At 44.2% G+C, this 14,360-nt stretch overlaps 1 protein-coding gene across 3 annotated transcripts in view; it reads right to left on the reverse strand.

Moving 5' to 3' along the window:
- Nucleotides 1-14,360, reverse strand: part of LOC137621520 (E3 ubiquitin-protein ligase RNF181-like) — a 147,419-nt gene that overhangs the window by 49,404 nt on the left and 83,655 nt on the right. For all 3 annotated transcript variants that reach the window (XM_068351877.1, XM_068351876.1, XM_068351875.1), the window contains exon 4: nucleotides 9,941-10,050. In XM_068351877.1, the coding sequence (XP_068207978.1) occupies nucleotides 9,941-10,050 (110 nt within the window). The remainder of the gene's footprint in view (nucleotides 1-9,940; nucleotides 10,051-14,360) is intronic.

Raw genomic sequence — 14,360 nt, forward strand, 5'->3', positions numbered from 1 at the left:
AATTGAACAAAAAATAAGTGAGAAAAATGTACTGGAGTGTGAATAAGTATGTTTTTGAGTTATGAGCTCCCAAAGACTTGCTATAAATTTATTCTTTTTTTCTTAGAAAAAGCACAATAACATTATTATGATAACTTTACTTTGTACTTTTGTTTATTCCTACATGAAGGCTCCCTAAACAAGGTATTTAAACCCTAAGTTATTTAAACCCTACACTTGGTGTGAGGGTGTCATGAGTTGCCAGCAGTCTCTCATTGTTGCCAGAGTTTTAGTTGGAATGTTCCAGGTTTATACTCTTTTTCATATTTCGCTCTCTACTTGGTTCTTTTTGTTGCTCTCTGCTTAATTTTTGTTCTTTCTTTGACCTAGATAACATTGGCCTTGCTATAAAGTTCAAGAGGACATTGTAAAATAACAATGTACATACGAACTACAAGTAAAGAAACACACAACCATCGTAACTTCTATACATCTTTGGAAACTCTGGCTGGTCTTCTCATAGATCGTACTTTGCGTTGGCCTACCCTCTACCAATGCCTTCCATCTCTGCCAGACATAGGAGATTTTGAAACATAAGTGAAAAAATCGCTATATATATGCAAAATTAAACACGCAAAGATGATTCTGTCAAACTCAGTTATGCAGACGACGCAGTAAGGATGACATCATCACTTAAAGACTGCTTCATCTTCATTATTTGTAAAAAGAATTGGCTGAAACTTCTGGAGAGCATGTATGACATGTTTCTGTATACATAGAAACAACAAAACGATTTTTGATTTTTTAAGTTATGTCAAAAACCATAGCAGACGGGCCCCATAAATTATTTTTCACTGGAAACATGTATACCAAAATTTTATACAGTTTGCTGTAAACCCTCCAAACTTTTAATTCACACTGCAACTGCAGCCGAAGAAAACCTTATTAGGGTTTACATTAAAAAATCTACATTTTTTTCATAGCCCACTTGTTTAATTTTTACACACAAAAAAACTGAGTCCATGTAATGCTACTCTTTCCAGTAGAGTAAACAATATGAGCATTGACAGTTCCAATGAAGGAAACAGGTCCAGAACCTTAAGCCTAAGGTCTAATTGGCTCAAGACTGAGCAATATAACCTTTCACAGTTGAGACTGAGAGACAGCTCTCTCTGTGAAGATAGATGAGGAAGTTGGTTATTCATCCAAAAGAGGCTCCGACTGGAGAATTACAGTTAGACCTCTATTATTGTGAATATCACAAATTTTTAGTAATTTGTATTTTTCCTAACATACTTACCGAGAAACACTTTCTTTGGAGTTACCTCGAACCTCCTCTCTAACGACCAGAGTTTTGTGTAGTTTACCCTACTCCCCTTCTGTAATGGTAGACCTACCGGAAGGATTCGTGCCCTTAGGGCAACCCCGCGGTAGGCCACCTGTGACCTTAGTCTGTGATCTCCAGTAAATTTTATGAAAGTAACAATACTAAAGATCAGTGAGGCACTCGGGGAAGGAAGGGAGGGCCATAACCAGAGTGTTTCTCGGTAAGTATGTTAGGAAAAATACAAATTACTAAAAATTTGTGATTTGATCCGACACAGAGACTTACCTCGAAACACTTTCTCTGGAGACTTACACTTTAGGAGGTGGGAGTGCCTCCCTGACTAAAGACCCAAACAACTGGAAAGTAGGATAAACTACACATATAGCTCATACTAGTGTGAAAAGTGTTCATCCTACATAATTCCTTGATGATGTGCTTGATGAAGTATAGATCTAAGGAGAATGTCCAGGTCTACTGTCTAATACCTATGGAAAAACCATCTAAGGACTTCCTCGTACATTCCTTGAGGTAGTGAGAAGTGAACGTCGATTGGATAGATCAAGGGCCAGTCTAAGAATCTGATCTACTGACATGTTCTATCAAAATCTAGAGAGGTACTTATACCTCTAACGTCATGTGCCCTGGGCTTTCCTGGAACTGAAAGTCCTGCACTAGAAAAAGTTTGAACGATGGCTTGCCTGAGCCAAAAGGAAATGGTGTCTGGAAATAACTTTTCCGTCGTACCCGTGGAGACACGAAGATCTTTATTCCTGGACGGAGATTCGCCGTCCTCTTTAAATATTTCCTTATAACTCTGTCAGGACACAAACTCAAGTCCTCTTGATTACCTGATTTTGGAATTGCTGGAATAGAGAAACCCTCGAACCTAGGATCCCCAACGGATGGGTTTTGGTTCTGTCGACAATCGAGGGGGCAACTTCAAGGAGATATCTCTCCAACCCCTTGAGTGTTCTACCACGTAGGACAACCCATGAATTTTCCTACTCTCTTCGCTGTCGCCAAATCTAACAAGAAGACCGCCTCAAGCGTAAGATTCCTGTTCACTATATCCTTCAACGGATCGAAGGGAGGCTTACCAAGTATATCTAGAACTCTAGCCAGGTCCCATTGCGGAACCCTAGGAGACGAGGGAGGACAGGACTGCTCAAAGCTCTTTATGAGCATTGAGACGTGTCTAGAATAACCTAGATCTATTCTTTCCAAGAGAAAAACTTTCCAAGGGTAGCTCTTACCCCTTTTACTGCTGGAATCGACCTGCCCAACTCATCTCTGAGGTGAACGAGAAAGTCTGCGATGTCGGGTACCGATGCTTCTAAAGTCTTTACTTCTTTGAAGCACACCATTAGTAAAATCTGCCCATTTTGCTTGGTAGACTGCTGTAGAGGACTGTCTCTAGTAAAGTGACATTCTATCACCTGTCACCTGTCTTGATCGAATACCCTTGTCTTTTCAGGAGGCGCTGGATAACCCCCAGTCGTGAAGAGGAAGGGATTGAGAATTCTCGTTGAACCTCAGAAAGTGTGGGCGCCTCAGGAGGTCTGGTCTATCTGGAAGAGGCCACGGAGGGAGAATAGCCAGACCTTAAGATCTGCGAACCACTCTCTCTCCGGCCACCAAGGTACCACCAAAGTCCACTTTAGGTTATTGGCTGTCCTTACTCTGTTGAGAATCTGCCTGATCAGAGCGAAAAGAAGAAAGACGTACACGTCCAGACCGTCCCCTCTTAAGCTGAAAGTTGACCTCCAATGCCGCCTTTGGGTCTGGGACAGAACAGAAAACGAGAAGTTACTCGTTCAGTCTCGACGCGAAGAGATCCAATACCGGAGAACCCCACATTCGGATGATGACTCTTGCTACTTCGGGGTGAAGAGACCATCTTTCCCTACTACTTGGCCTACCCTACTGAGGCCGTCGGCTAGAACGTTTCCATTCCCAGAACGAATCTCGCCGATAGTCTGACTTGTTCCTCTTCTGCCCATTACAGGACTTGCAAGTCGAGAACGCACAACTCCTTCGACTTCAAACCTCCTTCCTTCTTTATGTACTCCACTACTGTGGCAGTGTCCGACATTAATGCTACTGAGTTTCCTTTTAGAAATGGACCGAAGTGTAGGCAGGTTTCCTGAACAGCCCTCATCCCCAGAACATTGATGTGGAGAGACTTTCTGTTTCCGTCCATCTGCCTCTCGCTGCTTTTCCTAGAGGATGGGTTCCCCACTCTTCTTTTGATACGTCTGTGAAGAGCAGAAAAACTCTGGAGGTCCGGGGGACAGTGGCATCCCTTTCAGAGTGTTCGCTCGAACTTGCACCATTCCAGGGATTGTTTGTTCTCCGGTAAAACTGGAACAATCTCGTTTGGGGAACTTCTCTGATCCCCTCGATCTTTTAAGTTCCACTGGATGCTCCTGATCTTCTGTCTACCTTGGGGGACCATCTTCTCTAATGACACTAGGTGTCGTATCAACCTCTGCCAATTCTTTGCTCTTCTGGGTTGACCTGCCAGGAAGGGACAGAGGACTGGGTCTAGATTGGTCATCCTGTCTACTGATGGAAACGCCTTGGCTAGTAAGGAATCCAGGACTATCCCCAAATACGCCCTCTTGTTGGTTTGGGACAGATGAGACTTGTCCAGATTGATGGTGATGTCCAGAGTTTTGCAAAGATGAAGAAGCTCCACGCCTTGTTGCTTCAAGACTTCCTTTGAGGAAGAAAGGAGTAACCAGGCGTCCATGTACCGAATTAGGTGGATCCCCCGTTCGTGAGGCCAACCGGAGACCGTCCTAAAAATTCTCGTGAGTACCTGGGGGGCTGTGGACAGGCCGAAGCACAGGGCTCTGAACTGCAAAATCTGGGCACCCCACTTCAACCGGAGATACTTCCTGCTCGCTGGATGAATGGGATTTTGAAAATAGGCATCCTTGAGGTCTATGGATATCATGAAATCTCCTTCCCTCAAGGACGCCATGACCGTTCTTGGGGTGTCCATCTTAAATTGCGTTTTCCGAATGAATTTGTTGAGGGCTGACAGGTCTATCACTGATCTCAACCTCCCGTGCTTTCTCTACCAGGAAGAGTCGACTATAGAACTCCGGACCCGGAAGATGAACAGTCTCTATTGCTCCGTTCTCCAACCTTATGGAGACTTCTTCCCCCAAGGTTGCTCTCTTCAGGGGGTTTTGGGGGCCAACCACTCCGCCTGGCTTGCTGGAACCAAGGGAGGTGGAACTTCTAGAAAAGGGAACCTGTAGCCCTCTTTCAAAACAGTTACCGTCTACGGTTCAGCCCCGTGGAGTTTCCAAGCTTGCCAAAATTGTCGGAGGTATCCCCCTACCTGAGGCTTGGGCAGGGGAGGGGGGCTTCCCACATTACCTTCTACGGGAGGAACATCCTGAACGGCCTCTCCTGGCTGAAGAGAAGGAATTCCTATAGGAGGAAGGGGCTGAATTGGTTCCCCTTCGGGAGGGATACGCTGATTGAGCCCACTGTGATGTCGAAGGTACTCTCCTCACTTGAGTTGGGGAAGACCGAGAACTAGCGGGAGCCTCGGATACAGGCCTTCCAAATACCGGTCTACTCGCCGATTGAACCTTCGGCAAGATGGTATCTTTCTTCTTCTTGATGGGAAAAGACCTTCGTCGCAAACCGTAATATTCCGGAGGGCCCTCGCTTCCCTGCCCGGGATACTCCTGGCAAGTTTCTTCAGGACCGAGTCTCTTCTTCCCAAGACCCAGTTTGCAGACAATGCCAAGGCCTGGAACGTGAGAAACTGAAGGGCACGGCCGCCAGATCCGACCAATTCCTTTAGGGCTTCTCTCTTGGTAGGATCTAAAAAGTCCGTAGGGATCTGGGTACCTACTAAAGTAGTAGCCCACCCGTCCCACCATGAGGCGACCTTCACGAGATCCTTGGACATCTCCTCCATCATGATGGACTCGGACGGGACTTCTGCCTACAAGACGAGGCCCTCCTCTCATCGGCTGACGCCATGGCAAGGCTATCAGAGGCCCTTCTAGGAGGACTGTCTCCTGCTCACTTGGCTATCAAGCTTGAGGTCTTTGTCAGGTCCCTCAGCCTGTTGTCTGGAACAAAGACCCATGTTCCTTGCGGAGAACTAGGTCTCCTGCTCTTGCTTAGAGGAGAGCGAGATCTTCCTCTCCTGTCTATAGATCCTGAGGGAGACTGCAAAGGGGAGTTCCTCCTCACAGACTGATCTCTCTTTCTCCTACGTCTCCTCCGACGAGCCCGACGAATCGTGCACCGACGAGTCTGACTTGCCTGTATACCTCGACTGCGTACCTGTGACCTTTGGAGGTGTCCCTATTGCGGGTGAACACCTTATCAATATGGGTACACCCCAACTTTACATCTCTCGCCTAGGGAAGAGCCAAAGATGACTACTTCTGGACAGGCTCCTTCATAATCCTGTTAAGGCCAGATCGCCAGACAACTACTTCTTGAGGTAGTGGCTCCTCAATTTTGTGACTCCTTATAAGGAGATCACCCTCCTATAAGCGAAGTCCTCCGGCGCTCCAAGATTTGCATCCGCATCCGCATCCACGTCCTCCGTCTGGCGATGGGGTGTAGATTCATCACGGGCACCTCCGCTCTGACGGAACCTGCGGCTAAGACCTTCTGGAGAGACGGGCACCCCTGTCACTTATCCGAGCCTTTGATAAAGGGACGGGATCCTCCGTGGAGGCGCGCCACGGAGGGATCCGTGCACGTGTATCGTCAACACGGGCACCTCCGCTCTGACGAGTCTCGCGGTTAAGCCTTTCAGGAGAGACAGGTGCCTCCGTCATTTCGAGCCTTCGACAAGGGGACGGGCTCCTCCGTGAAGGTGTTCGACGGAGGGATCCGTGCACGACGATAACCTCCACGGGCTGACTCGTCGAGGCTGCCACCAGAGAGCCTCACCACAGAGCTCGTGACTGTAGTCAGGTCTTTGAGCTTACAGTACATGGACGGGAATTGCCGTGGTGGCCAGGACTCCATCCTATAGGCGGAGTCCTCCGTTAGGACGGGCATAGCCGTGGTGGCGAGGGCCTCTGTCCTGTAGGCGGGGTCCTTCGTTAGGACGGGCATTGCCGTGGTAGCGAGGGCCTCCGTCCTAAAGGCGGAGTCCTCCGCTAGGATGGGTCTTGCCGTGGCGGCGAGGGCCTTCGTCCTATAAGCGGAGTCCTCCGTTGGCACGCCCTCATTGTCGTAGACCAGGTCCCCCATCCGGGGTTGATGAGCTGTACCGACGGGCGCCTCCGCACTAGGTTGTGGACTGAGGATGGGCACTGCCGTGGAGGCGAGAGCCTCCGTCCTCCGTTGTCTCCCTTCGAGGGGGACGAGGCTTCCGTGGGCTTGCCCGACGGAGGAAGCCATCCCTGTCGATCGCTCGTATGAGCTGACTCGACGAGGCTGCCCATCCGAAACAGCGACTCCCCACACTAGTCGGGTAGAGTCGTCTATTTCGCGGCCTTACGCCTATCCGACGGGGACCTTGGGTCCTAACGAGGATCCCTCTGTGGCTGGCAGAGGCCCTTCTAGGAGGACTGTCTCTGTTATGCCATAGCTGCTCCTCCTGAGTTTCTTCCTCGGGGACCCTGATGTCCTCCTTCCATTTCGCGAACTGGAACAGGACCTGGAATAGATCGCCTTCTCCTGGAACCGCCGACGGTGAGTCTTACTTCTCTAGGATGCCTTCAGCTGCGGAGGTACCTGAAAAACATGCCCAAGAATCGGGCGAAGAGACAGGGACATTTTACTCCACAAGGGATAAACAGACGAGACGTGACCCTCAAGCACCAGGGCACCATCTCTAAGACCCCTACTAACCTCACCTTCAGGCCCACCACTTGCCTGGAAAAATCTGCTACCCCACTATCATGAAGAACAGACTCCTGGGGAAGAGCCCCTGGCTTCTTCCCTGCATGAGCAGTTGAGCCTATTTCCTTAGGGGTGGTCACAGGGAGTGATAAGCTATCACATGTTAGGAATATGCTTTGCGGGGCACTAATAGCATCCCCTGTTACCCTGGGATTCCTCTGTCCCAGTCTCTTGAAACCTGTGAGCAAGTTCCTAGCATTGTTTATAAAGGTTCCAAAGCCTCTACTCTGATGCATGTGGTAGTTGTCAGCTCCTTAATGTCTATGTGTATAGGATAGTTATAAATAGCCATCTGTCTAAGTATTTTTTTTTTTTAAGCCAGGAGAAATTCAAAGTTGAGAGCTTGGATAGAAGGGTTGAGAGAGAGAGGAAAACATAAATATGAAAATTTAAATGAGTTAATAGTATTCTGGTTTTTAGTCTGGTAGCTCAGAGCTGGTCTTAGTGGCAAGGCTAAACCTACTGGGTTGGAAAAAACCTCTCCGCTTCCATCACCCACCCCTTCATCCCATTGTGCAAGCTCTCTCCCTTCAGCAAAGTACAAAAAAGTTGTGCAAGCTCTTTCCCTTCAGCAAAGTATGAGAGAGAGAGAGAGAGAGAGAGAGAGAGAGAGAGAGAGAGAGAGAGAGAGAGAGAGAGAGAGAGAGAGAGAGAGAGATATTAATGCTTAATATTTAACTATACAGTACATGTACGTGATGATATGCCATTAAACATGACAAGATGATACCAACGTATTCAATGAGTGTGTGTGTGTGTGTGTATTAATGCTTGATATTCAACTATACATGTTCGTGATGATATGCCATTAAACATGAAATGATACCAACTTATTCAATTCAATCTTCAGTTTATTGTTTTCTTGTTCCTTCTTGTAGTATGTTAAGAATCACACAACTAAAGCATTACCCACAACCTTGTGGACAATGGTGAAGCATTCTAGACATGATAAAAAATGTCAAAAGTAGGCAGTAAGCAAGGTGTCAGCAGGAGCCCTTGTCAATGTCTGTATCTAGCAGATGTGTACTTTCCCTAGCACGATCACCTCTCCGCCTTCCATACGAGTGGTAAAGACTGCTAGGACACCTAAAATCTCTCAAGAAGTTAGTATCTCACGGCCATCTTTATATTCGGTCTCTACAGTGGCAGCTGATATTTGTTCTTCTTTTTAGTAAGAATTACCTATTAATTAAATAATAAACACAGTTGAGGCTAAAATGAGTTTAATCAAACAAAATAACTAATTAGCATATGTTCTACTATTCGTTCGCGTGCAAACAATAACAACTTCAGGCTCTGGTCTGTTCTATCAAGAAAGAGCACTCAACCCTTATTGTGTAAGGACAGCTGAACGAGCACTAACAGAGGAGCACACGCAAACAGGTGAGCAGCACTCATGCCAATGAGTGAGCACAAGCTGAAGAATGCTGAAATAGGTGATTGCGCATGCGTATACTGTAGATACATGCTCAGGATAAAACGAGCTACCAATAACAGGTGACCATGCACAATATTTCTAGTAAAGATCAGTAGATCTTTCTTGTCCTCAGTGATGTGATATCACAGATTTATCTTCAGAGGAGGAGAGCGGTATAAGTTTCCTTAAAGGAGAGGTCTCCCTCCTGGGGAACTCTGCAGGTACTCTCTCCTCTTTACCTTTGGGAGTTGCGTACCAAGGGAGGCTGTTGGCGATTGGGTAAAGGGAAGTGCTGTGGAAAGTGAAGAGCAGTGATCAACTGTAGCTTCCAGAGTCCTGGGTTGGACTTTCCAGATCATGCCAGTAGTTTCCTCTGCAGAGCAACAAAAGAAGACAGGGTCACGGGGGAACACCTAGTCTTAGATGTAGCTAAGCCTTACAGGAGTTTCTCCGTTGAAGAAGAGCCATCAAGCCCTAAGAAAGATAACTGTGTCCTGAGCAGTTTCGCCATCTGAAAACTGTATCATACTCGCTCTGAAGTGAAGGGCAAGCACTACCCATTTCTCTTGGGGAAGCAGATAGGACTGCCTCACTGAAAGTTTGTTCTAAAGTTAAGTCTGAGCTGTTTTGAAGCTCAAATTCCAAAAGGAGAAGAGAGGGGTTTAGCAGAATTCTTTGACTTTGAGGAAGATTATAAAAGAGAAGAATTTTCCTTTTGCCTTCTTCCATACTCCAGCCACTGCAAGGATGGCCACTCTTTATACTTCTCACAGGGTCATGAATACATACTGTCATACCTCTGCAAGAAAAGCACAATAAATGGGGATCCACAGAACTCCTCCTTCTGAAAGTGCCTCTTTTGTGACAATATACCTAAACAAGATAGTGTGCTTGCACGGGGTTTCTCGCATTCTAACAGTCATTCAGCAATCTACAAAGAAAAATGAAAAAGTTTAAAAATAGCCACATTTCTCACGAAGAGTGCGTCCAATCTACTCGGTGGGTGAAGTAAAAGGGGCTACTCAGTGAGCTGGAAGTGAGCAGAGCTTCCCCACCAAATGCTAGTAACTACCAACTCAAATTCTAGTAGCTGAGTTTCCAACTTTGCTGAAATCATACTCCTATTGAAGGACAAAGGTTTTTATTTGTGTAAGAAGAAACCCATTTTTTCTTCAAGAGTTTAGGATGTGAGAAATAAAGAGTACTTCTCACTCTCTTGTTCTCTCATATACTGTAGGCCTCATAATAAATAAATACCAATGAGTGAAAATCATAGAAAATTATTACATTTTGCAATTAGCCAAGTAGAAATAAAATACCTTTTCAAGCCACGGCATGATGCAGGAATCATGAAATTTATGTTTACATGGAAGTTGTTTGTATTCCTCGCCTTTCTTCCACTCTTTCAAACACACGGGACACTGTCCTTCTGTAAACATAGTAAATGAGAATATTGACAAAGTAAGATGAAACGATACATAAATTTCAATCTTTTCCATTTAAAAAAATATTTTAATGATGAAATGATTACACTCCTTAATATCATACTGTGATGAATGCTGGAAAAAAAACTATAATTGATATAGCCATTAAGTAAAGAAATTTTTTTTATTCAAATTACCAGAACTAAAATAATGCCTGTTTCAAAACATATTAACCAATAAAAACATCAAATAAGATAGTAGGAGCAGAAAAAAAGGTTGGACATGAAAATATGCATCATGATTTGTAAATAGACACAGTGAAGTTTTTGCATTTTGAATTCAAATTCCAACTCTCAAAGGCTTAAATTATTGAATACAATCAAATGTTAATAAACCTCTCAACTTTCGTATTCTTAGCATTTTAAATGATTACACGTAACAGCAAACTTATGTGAAAATGTCACAAGCATGCAAATATGAAACAATAATAGAATTTTAATAATGAAATTTATTTCTATACTCACCTTACATTCATATTGCTTCTTTTCAAAAAGCCTGGTTTAATGGACACAGCCGTAAAATCTTGAAATTTTCCCATTTTCTTTCACCTCAACATATGCTCTTAACAGAAGAGTAGAGACTTCTAGCAATAAGTGATAGAGAGGTGAGGCTGCAGTGTTAAGTAATATACAGTAGTCTTAGGTTTTGTAGTAGACATTATCCCTTCTCTTGACTTATGAGTCAGTGGAGAGGAGGGCGGGCATGCACGGACATCAGGTATCTATCTACCATGGCACTTCCCCATAAGGTAGTCCAACACAAAAAAAGAGGGGGGGGGGTGATTTTTTTCACATCATTCCTCTTTACCTAACAAGGGACTCAGCTGAGTTTGGTTGTTACTGCTAGGTTGCAACAGCCTACTCTCTGCCATTTTCCACCACAAATGAAGCTTCATATGATGACTCCCCTACTTCCGCTACCTCCGCAGTCACCAAGGTGACCTTAGGTAAGCCTATCGGTACGCGTCACAATCGCTCGTCATTCATTCCCCTTTCTAGCATGCTCTTTTGCCTCTCACATCTATTTTCCTGTCACCTAGAGATCCCTTCACTTCATCCATCCATCCAAACTTTGACCTTCCTCTTGCACTTCTCCCATTAAGTCTTGGATTTCTCACCTACTTCACCAGACGTCCATTTTCTATCGTCTCTATATGGCCAAACCACCTCAACACTTCATATCAACTCTAGCTTCTAATTAATTTCTCCCGCCTGCTCTCATATTCACTACTTCGTTCCTAACCCTATTCAATTTAGATATACCAGCCATACTCCTCAGACACCTCATCTTGAACACATTCAATTTCTGTCTCTCTGTCACTTTCATTCACCTCAACTCCGCTCCATACTTCACAGTTGGTACAATCACTTTCTCATAAAGAACTCTCTTTACATTTATCCCTAACCCTTTATTATTTACCATTCCCTTCACTGGGCCCCCATCACTTTACATCCTTCATTCACTCTCTGATGTACAACTGCTTCCATTCCACCATTTGCAGCGACAACAGAACCCAAGTACTTAAATTGATCTACTTCCTCAAGTAACTCTCCATTCAACATGACATTAATATTTAGCACCCCTCCCTTCTTGTGTATCTTATAACCTTATTCTTACCCACATTAACTCTTAACTACCTTCTCTTTGACACACTTTCCAAACTCTGGCAACCAATACAGTATCATCTGCAAAGAACAATCAATTTATCTCCCACTCATGATCACTCTCGTCTATCAGTTACAATCCTCGACCAAGCACTCGGGCATCCACCTCTCTTACAGCTCTATCATCAAACAGATTGAACAACCATGGCGACATCCCACATCACTGTCTTAGCCCCAATTCTCAGTAGAAACCACCCAGTCACTCACTTTATTCTCTATCCTAATACATGGTTTACAATTCTTCTTCACCCACAGAGTTGACTAATGGACTGTAATTGTTCAGTGGCTACTTTCCTCTTGGTAAGGGTAGAAGAAACTCTTTAGCTATCTTCTAGGAGAAGGACACTCCAAAATCAAACCATTGTTCTCTAGTCTTGGGTAGTGTCATAGCCTATGTACCATGGTCTTCCACTGTCTCTTGGGTTAGAGTTGCCTTGCTTGAGGGTACACTGTGGCACATTATTCTATCTAATTTCTCTTCCTGTTGTTTTGTTAAAGTTTTTATAGGATATATTCATTTTAATGCTACTGTTCTTACATTTTTTAATTTTTTTTCCTTGTTTCCTTTCCTCACTGGGCTATTCTCCCTGTTGGGCCCCCTGTGCTTATAGCATCCTGCTTTTCCAACTAGGGTTGTAACTTAGCAAGTAATAATAATACTGTAATAATAATTACTTCCCATGTATAAACTCTTCAATGCTTGCAACAACCTTCCACAAATTCCATATAACCTCATCACATTTCACATAGCTTCTCTATGAACTCTCTCACAAGATCTCTCCAGGTTCATAAATGGAAAATATATCTTCCTACCTTCTGCTAAATATTTCTCCCATATCTGCTTAACTATAGCAATTTGAGGTGTGTGAGTCTTGCTAGAGTGTGGACGTGTTGCGAGGAGCTCCGTTAAACACTCGCCCCGAGTTGTGTTTTAGCTCTTTGTTTCTTGCTTAGAATATCATTGAAAAGATATTAATTAATCTTATGGAGAAACCTACCTGATAAGAAACAGTACACTATGTCTGTTTCTAACTATTTCTGCCTCATATGTGAAACCACGGAGGGAGACCGGAAAAAATGGACAGGATGTGAACGTAATAGACTCTACCATAAGAAATGTGTGCATATACAGTAGTGATAGGCATCACTGATAATGAACAGAATAATCTAGATTGGTTATGCCCACACTACGTACGTAAAGCCTGACAAGCCAATTTATTAATATCAAAATTAAAGGAAGATGTGAATGTGAGAGAATTGGCCCTGAACGAACAAGACGCAAAAATAGATGACTTGGAAAACAAACTTGCGGACCTTAGCGCACAAACACCAAATTCCACCCAGACTACATACCTCACTGAGTAAGTTGAAATTCTTGCCATGAATATGAAATAAATTAAAGCAACACTTCAACCATTGATAGACCTAAAACCAGAGAAACCGACATTTGCTGACAAAGTCAAGGAAAAAAATCTGTTAATAATTTCCTAACCATACAAACCTGAGTTCTATAAGTAAAAGAGATGATACAGTGCAAGCTGGTTTAGCCCTAATAACTTTTAACGCGAGGTGTCAATGATCCTCCAATAGTTAGCGGGGTGTGGATCAACTCTACCTCTTACACACTGTACTTTTGATTGCAGGCAGGACTTCAAGGGGAAAGGTGATGGCAGAACATATCTGTGTAAAGAACTCAGGTTTGCAGTTAGGAAAACTACAAATTACTTCAAAATTTGTCATTTTTTCCTACACAAATACAAACCTTTGTTCTTTATGTTCTTTAACATGGGTAGAAGTCCTATTTCAGCTGGCTGAAGAATTTTTCCCCGGGATACAAATTTGAGCTTAAAAGAGCATGGAAAGAGCATCCTCACACCTCGTGAACCATTGGCCTGTCAAGGCCAAAGGGTTGACAGCCTGTGCAACCATGGCAAGAGAGTGGAAACTCCCATTGTGACTTCAGCTAGATAAGTATCTTTACTCATGCACACCGCAATCCAAATATGACCAAATTCTCCCTCACAAGGAGGTTGGAGGCAACAAAATATATAAAAGATATACAGTATTTGGACCACCAAACGAAAATGGGGTTTACCTGCAGTCAGATACAGGCCAGCTTGCAGAGCTTAAGGATGCTGTGTCCCAAGAAAAGGTTACATGAAAAGAAAAGGCCAGTCATTCCTTTACATTCTTCCTAAACTAACACTGCTCTAACATCTATCCTTGACTGACTACTACTAGTTCTGCAAGGAAGCTAAGGTAGCTATACCACTTGTTAAGCGGCCACCACAGGGCCTAGAGTAAAAGTATATCTAGGGGGTTAGTTCTTGCAGGTAGTGGGCGGTAAAGGTGGTTTGCCTTTCCCACACGCCTGCTTGGAGCACCTGCGGCACAGAGAAGTTTCTTCTGAAAGCTAGGGACGTATTTATGCCCCTGGCGTCATGAGCTCTGTGTTTTCTGACCATTTAGTGCATGCTCAATGACCTGCTGAATCCAAGAGGAGATGGTATTCTTCATAATTCTCCTCTTGACCTGTCCAAAGAAGGGGGTTTGAGTTCTCAAGGAGAGCAAGACTGCTTGAAACTCCTAAT

Source organism: Palaemon carinicauda, chromosome 28 (genome assembly GCF_036898095.1).
Source record: "Palaemon carinicauda isolate YSFRI2023 chromosome 28, ASM3689809v2, whole genome shotgun sequence".
Taxonomy (NCBI): Eukaryota; Metazoa; Arthropoda; class Malacostraca; order Decapoda; family Palaemonidae; genus Palaemon; species Palaemon carinicauda.